General features: G+C 37.9%; 1 protein-coding gene across 1 annotated transcript in view; it reads left to right on the top strand.

Annotated features, from left to right (window-relative positions):
- Nucleotides 1-7686, top strand: part of ERP44 (endoplasmic reticulum protein 44) — a 115477-nt gene that overhangs the window by 80747 nt on the left and 27044 nt on the right. Inside the window, exon 8 of the mRNA XM_011965260.1 lies at nucleotides 75-191. Within this exon, the coding sequence (XP_011820650.1) occupies nucleotides 75-191 (117 nt within the window). The remainder of the gene's footprint in view (nucleotides 1-74; nucleotides 192-7686) is intronic.

Raw genomic sequence — 7686 nt, 5'->3', positions numbered from 1 at the left:
AAAAAAAAAAAAAAAGAATATACGTTTGCCAGCACAGTTTAGATTTAATTTTTTTTTTTTCTGTCTTGTAATAGCATTCTGCTCCGGATATGGTGTACTTGGGAGCTATGACAAATTTTGATGTGACTTACAATTGGATTCAAGATAAATGTGTTCCCCTTGTCCGAGAAATAACATTTGAAAATGGAGAGGTATGGGCTTTCTACTGTGTATTGTTACTTTAAATTCAAATGTCTGAAACCACAAGCTTCCTCCACCTGTCTTACTATGTTAACAGTTATCAGTTGTAAGAATCATATAGTGAACATAACTATATCATAGCTGTTTCTGTAATATAAGTCAGTGATTCTTCACCTTTGCTGTCCCAGAACCCCTCTATTACATTTCCAGTAAGAGTAGTAGTTCACCATAACCTTGAAAATGAGTTTGAAAATGCCTTTCAGGTGATTCTGATGCCCATCTGTTGGTTGAGGATCCCTGTTTGGGTGGATGTCCTTTAGAACAAGGGTCCGCAGCCATGGCCTGCTAGGAAGAGGGCTGCCCAGCGAGAGAGCATTACAGCCTGAGCTCTGCCTCCTGTCAGATCAGTGGCAGCATTAGATTCTCATACGAATGTGAACCCTGTTGTGAACTGTGCATGTGAGGGATCTAGGTTGCATTCTCCTTATGAGAATCTAACTAATGCCTAATGATCTGAGGTGGAACAGTTTCATCCCGAAATCATCATCCCCCACCCCGATCAGTGGAAAAATTGTCTTCCATGAAACTGGGCCCTGGTGCCAAAAAGGTTGGGGACTGCTGCTTTAGGAGCAGTGCTTTGCAGATTTTAGTTACAATTATTTCTATATAATGAATAATCCTTTGCCATTAAAAGATTCTTCTGTTTTTTGTAAAGCAGTTAATGTTGTCTTTTTCATTATAAATAATGAAAGCAGTTAGCAGTGATCATGTAACTGACCTCAGTCGTCCCATGCGTCTGAAATCAAGTCCATCAAAATTCTTTCAACTCCCACCAAAACAAAACTTAAAAACCTAAGAGGCTGGAGGAACAAGTACAAAGAGTTATGTCTGTAAGGACCTCTGTCCTTTCTTTACTTTATGTAAGACATATCTTTCATTCCAGGTCTTTTGTTTTTAAAATCAATGGCCTAAGAATGCAAGTTTTTAAAAACTTTGTATTAGGTACAGTTTTTAAAAACTTTGTGTATGCATATACACTTCAAAGAATTGTAAGTGTATAAATCACAGTTTAAATATCTGGTCCCCCAAAATTATCACAGAGTAAACATACCCATATAATCACTACTTACAGTGGTATGGAACAAATATTTGTGTGTCCTAATATTCATATGTTGAAATCCTAATCCCCAATGTGATAGTATTAGGGAATGAATCCTCCATTCATGAGATGGAGTCCTCATGAACAGGATTGTGACCTCATAAAAGAGACCTCAGAGAGTTATGTAGCTGTCTTTCTGCCATGTGAGGATACAATGAGAAGTAGGCAGTCTGCAACCTAGAAGACAGCTCTCACTAGAACTGACCATGCTGGCACCCTGATTTTCGATTTCCGGCCTCCAGAATGATAAGAAATGAATTTCTGTTAATTTGCAAGCCACCCAGTTTATGGTACTTTAATACAGCAGCTCAAACTAAGAGAGAGGGTAGACAATTTTTTTCAACAAAGAGTCAGGTAATAAGTATGTTAGGCTTTGCAGTTCATATAATCTCTGTGGCAGCTACTCAACTTTTCGGTTGTAGCACAAAAGTAACCTTAGACAATACGTAAACAAATGTGTGTGGCTGTGTTTCAATAAACCTTTATTTCTGGACACATACTTTCCACATGCCATGAAATATTTTTAAAATTTTCCCCAATTATTTAAAAATATAAAGACCAGGGAGGGCCCTGTGCCATGGCTCATGCCTGTAATCCCAGCACTTTGGGAAGCCAACGTGGGTGGGTCACCTGAGGTCAGGAGTTCGAGACCAGCCTGGCTAACTAACATGGTGAAACCCCATCTCAACTAAAAATGCAAAGTTAGCCGGCCATAGTGGCAGGCGCCTGTAATCCCAGCTACTTGGGAGGCTGAGGCAGGAGAATCACTTGAATCTGGGAGGCAGAGGTTGCAGGGAGCTGGGATCCGGCCACTGCACTCCAGCCTGGGCGACAGAGCGAGACTCCGTCTCAAAAAAAAAAAAAAAAAAAAACCAAACCAAACAGTTAAAGACCAGTTATAGCTTATGGACCTAACAGAATCAGGCAACGAGTCAGATTTGACCCATGGCTATAATTTGTCAATCCCTGAGCTAAGTCAAGAAATAAAATATTTCCAAACCCCTTGTCTTCCTTCTCAATCATTACCCCCATTTACCATCTTCATAATCACCACTTATTTTGAATAGGACTATAGGAAGTTTTTCCTGTTTTTGAACCTAAAATAGAATCATGTCTTTTGTGTCTGGCTTCTTTCACTCAACTTTATATTTATGGAATTCATTCATATTGCATGAAGCTGTAGTTCATTCATTTTCATGCTGAATATAATTCCCTATATAAATATAACACAATGTATCCATTCTACTATTGGTGGACATTTAGACTGCTTCCAGATTTTGACTACTGTGAATAATGCTGCTATGAACATTCTTATTATGTCTTTTGGTGAATATATGCACAGATTTCTACTGGATATATATACCTATGAATAGAATTGCCAAGTCATAGGGCATATATATATTCAATTTCAGTGTATGATAACCAGTTTTTCCAAAGTGGTTTTAGCAGTTTACATTCCTACCAGTAGTGTATCAAAGTTCACATTGCTCCACATCCTTACCCACATTTGTATCAGCTATTTACATTTTTAATCTATTTTGGTGTATGTGTAGTAGAGTTTCATTGTGGTTTTAATTTGTATTTCCCTGATGATCAGTGGGATTGAGCACTATCAGTTGCCTTTTCTGGAAAGACAGATGGTCCTAGAAGAAAAGCAGCTTCAAATGCAATGCTTAATGTTCTGGGTTTCCTTCTATTCCAGTCTTGGCCCATAATTCTTTCCTTTTTTTTTTTTTTTTAACTTTTGGATGCTTTCAAAAAGGTGGTTTATTCTTATTATTATTACCCTGGTTTTTCTAATTTTCCCAGTAGTAAGATTAGTCCAAAGTACATCCATTATTCAGAATGTAATTTTTAGCACTGTAGCTTAACCTAATTGTAATACAACAAAACCTGGAGTTCTTAAGGAAGAATATATAATCTCAGATTTGATGCTTTCTGTTACTAAGGTGTATGTATATTGGTAAGTGCTTTAAGATTTGGAGATAATATATGTGAACTCTCCAAGATTCCCTGAAACTCTCCCTGAGTCTTTCCAGAGGCTTCCAGCTCTTAGATCTTAGTATCTCTTTCCCCCTTTCTTGGGGAAGAGAGAGCAACACTTAACTTTTGGGACTGGCCATTGTGAGCAAACCAGAATGCTCTTTGCCCCCTCTTCGTCTTGAGAATGCATTCTTGGGGTATTTCTGATCTGTGTCCATTGGCATTTCCAACACTTAGACTGAGATGTATAAGGCAAAAAGAAAACTCAAGGAACTGAGTGCCATTTCTTAGGTCCTTAAGTCCTTAGCCAGTCTGCTTTGTTTTATTCGCTTTTCAGGGCCTTATGTTTGTTTATATAATGTCCAGGATTTTTAGCTGAACTTCCTGGGAGAAATAGAGAAAAGTGTCTACTTCATCTTTCTGGAAGCAGAAGTCTATGCCAACAGCATTTAAAAACTCGTTATAAGATTTTTTTTTACCTGATTTAAATGTTGCCTTTGCATTTTAGTACATAAAAATAAGTTAGTATTTTTATGTCAGCATGGTACATTTTTGGTGTACCTTTTCCACCATAAAATAATATTTAATTCTTATTAAGTTTGTAGCAATTTCAAATCAAATATATGAATGTTTGTATGAGATTCTCGGTGTGTCTGCTTGGACAGATCATTGCAAGCCTAAATCATCTTACATTGGCTCTTTGCTGAGTGTTTCATAGAAAGAGGATTAGTGCTGCCAGGATCCAGTTTAACATGTAAGAATACTCCACTGGGACATCCTACTTGTTTATAATAGCTATTTCTCAAATCAAAGTTCTAAAAATGGTTTCTCATGAAATGTGATTAATATATTTTTAATCCTGCAAGCTTAAATATCATAAACTTATCAGGCTCTATTGCACTGGTTATTATCCTAATGCAATGCCATATTATAAAATATTTTGGAATTTTGAATTATAGAAGACTTTTGAGTGAAAATTCTAACACAAGCCTTTTCTTGCAAAGTCTCTCTTTTTGGTTTAAAGAAGTTGCTTTACCAAGTTTTCTGGTTTCTTTTGTTCCTGCAATTCTTTGATTCTACTTCCTTTTCCCTAGTTTTTTAGAATTTCAGAGAGTATTCCTAATTTGAAAATCTGAAATCTGAAATGCTCCAAATTCCAAAATTTTTTGAGTACCTCCATGACACTCTTGGAGCACTTTATATTTTTAGATTAAGGATGCTGAAGCGTTAACAATAATGCAAATATTTCAAAATCCAAAACACTTCCGATCCCAGGCATTTTAAGTAAGAGATACTCAACTTTTATTTCTGTGTCACAGCTTGGCACTTGGAGGCCATTCTTAGTGACCAGAGTACTTTTTTGTTCAGTAATGTTCTGTTGCTTCTTTCAGTGTTATTTTTGAACCTTATTCTCAAAGTAGTATTTTCCTGGATTTTGAGTAATTCATATTGTTAAGACGCATCTTAAGTCATTGTAGTTTTTTGAGATGGTTTGAATAAATATGCTCAGATTGGGTGTCTTTCAATCTTTAATCATGTGTCATTACCCCCCATGACACACTAAATGCTTAGGTACAGGAATTCAAATGTTTGGATCAAATAGCGTCTTTCAAACCATTTCTCATTGTAGGGCAAAGTAAAAAATTTTCACTAGAATATACATAATTCTTATTTTTCATTGAATAATACCCTTCTGTGTGCAATGCACTCAATTTTGTATTCTTTTCTTTTTAATACTGGATATATAGATTGGATGTAGCACACATAATCTTGTCTTGCTTCCATCTCTTTCCTATCATTAATAGCATTTTAAAGTGAACTGTAAGACATTTCACGAAATTCAAAATACTGCTCCTACAATTTGAGTGTTTGGCCACAAGGTGTCAGTGGTGTGTCATAGTTTTATAGTACCAGCAGCCTAGAAGAGATTGGGATTTAAGCTCCCTCTGCTTTTTAATGCACATTCATACTTATTTTAAAAAAAAAAACAAAAAAAACAAAAAAAAACCTTAGAATTTATTAATAGAATAGTTAAGACAAGCAATTGTAAAGCAGAATGTTTGAGGTACTTTAAATCAAACTTTAAGAAAGTAAACATTTAAAAAATACTTATTTATATTTGAATTGTTAGTCTTTTCCATTTTGATCTTAAACTTAGTTTTGAAAGAGAGGATGGATTAGACTCTTTCTGCTTACAGTTTATCAAGTGAATGTCCTAGGCCCCCCCCCCCCGCCTTTTTTTTTTGAGATGGAGTTTCGCTCTTGTCACTCAGGCTGGCGTGCAATGGTGCGATCTCAGCTCACTGTAACCTCCACCTCCCAGGGTCAAGGGATTCTCCTGCCTCAGCCTTGAAGGAGTAGCTCGGAATACAGGTGCCTGCCACCACGCCCAACTAATTTATATATTTTTAGTAGAGACAGGGTTTCACCATGTTGGTCAGGCTAGTCTTGAACTCCTGACCTCAGGTGACCCACTCGCCTCAGCCTCCTAAAGTGCTGGGATTACAGGTGTGAGCCATTGCGCCCAGCCTGTCCCTGGTTTTCTTACTTCTGTAGGCCTCAGGTATGTTTAGTTGGATTACTTACATTTTTTAGACAATTTGCATTCACTCATTTAGTCCTCAGAGGCCCAGGAAAATTTAAGAATTTGTCATGACTATTCGCCTGCTCTGGCAGTTCTTTCAGGGATAATTTTTAAAACCAGATTTAAAGGTATAGACCTGGAAAATCTTAAACAATGAAACAGGGTAGCACCCTTCCCCGTGGTTGTCAGCACATTTAATACTTCTTGAGATTTGTTATGTTGTAACCAACCATTCAGTCATTTAATCTGTGGGGAAATAGCTGTTTCCTGTAAATCTGGTTATCTTACTATTCTTCTCCTTAATCTTTTAACATTTGTTTGGTAAAAAATATGCTTGTATGGACATAGGTAAACTTGGAAGCCTAAGCAGCATACATTACCACCTATTTAGAAGCATTTGTTTATTTATTGACATAGGTTGATTGTGAGCAAAACAGAAATGAAGTAAGATTGTCTTCAAGGGGTTTTCAGTTTAATATTTCATATGTACAGATAATATAACACAAAGTCATGCCCCATTCCACATGAGGGGCACTGATAAAATGCTCTTGGAGTTTAGAAAAAAGAATTTTCCTTTGACAGGGATGGGGTGGAATGAGAGATGGCTTTAGAGAAGAGGCACTACATCCTGAAAAGAAAAGTACTAAGAGAGAAGTAGAAGTACTAAAGAAAATGGGGAGATAGGAGAAGGAGGTTAGACAGGAGGGGACTAGGCAGTAGTTTGAGTATTTAAAGTACTTGTTTAGAATTTGAAATGGAGATGTTAAGCAGACAGATGGAAACCTAGGCTTGGATTCTGTACTGGAGCTGGGCTTGTAGACACAGATAAGTGATCAGAAGTAGTGATCGAAACTGTTGAACTACATGAAGTTGTCAGGCTAGACCAGAGAAGTCCAAAGACAACCATTGAGACCAGCATCAGTTAATGGATGGTGGAAGAAAAAATGGGAGTCCAAGAGATAAAAGATGAGGAAAAAAAAAAATCAGCTTACTAAAAGATTAATGTGATGCCAGGGGGTGGGGAGAGGGGAAATGGGAATCACTACTAATGGGTATGTAGTTTCTTTTTGAAGTGATAAAAAATGTTCTAGGGTGGGTGCAGTGGCTCATGCCTGTAATCCCAGCACTTTGGGAGGCCGAGGGGGACAGATCATGAGGTGAGGAGATCAAGACCATCCTGGCCAAAATGGCGAAACCCCATCTCTACTAAAAATACAAAAAAATTAGCTGGGCATGGTGGTGTACGCCTGTTGTCCCAGCTACTCAGGAGGCTGAGGCAGGAGAATCACTTGAACATGGGAAGCAGAGGTTACAGTGAGCTGAGATCGCGCCACTGCACTCCAGCTTGGGCTACAGAGTGAGACTCCGTCTCAAGAAAAAAAAAAACTCTGGAATTAGTGGTGATGTTTGCACAACAAAATTCAAGGAGAATCACTTGAACATGGGAAGCAGAGGTTACAGTGAGCTGAGATTGTGCCACTGCACTCCAGCATGGGCTACAGAGTGAGACTCCGTCTCAAGAAAAAAAAAAAAAACAAAACTCTGGAATTAGTGGTGATGTTTGCACAACTTGTGAATATAGTTAAAACCACAAAATTGTACACTTAAAAATGATGGACTAGGCCGGGCGCGGTGGCTCAAGCCTGTAATCCCAGCACTTTGGGAGGCCGAGACGGGCGGATCACGAGGTCAAGAGATCGAGAGCATCCTGGCTAACACGGTGAAACCCCATCTCTACTAAAAAATACAAAAAAAAAAACTAGCCGGGCGAGGTGGCGGG

This window comes from Mandrillus leucophaeus, unplaced genomic scaffold (assembly GCF_000951045.1).
Source record: "Mandrillus leucophaeus isolate KB7577 unplaced genomic scaffold, Mleu.le_1.0 Scaffold1181, whole genome shotgun sequence".
NCBI lineage: Eukaryota > Metazoa > Chordata > Mammalia > Primates > Cercopithecidae > Mandrillus > Mandrillus leucophaeus.
The sequence above is the reverse complement of the archived record's forward strand: the minus strand, read 5'-3'. Positions and strand labels throughout refer to the sequence as shown.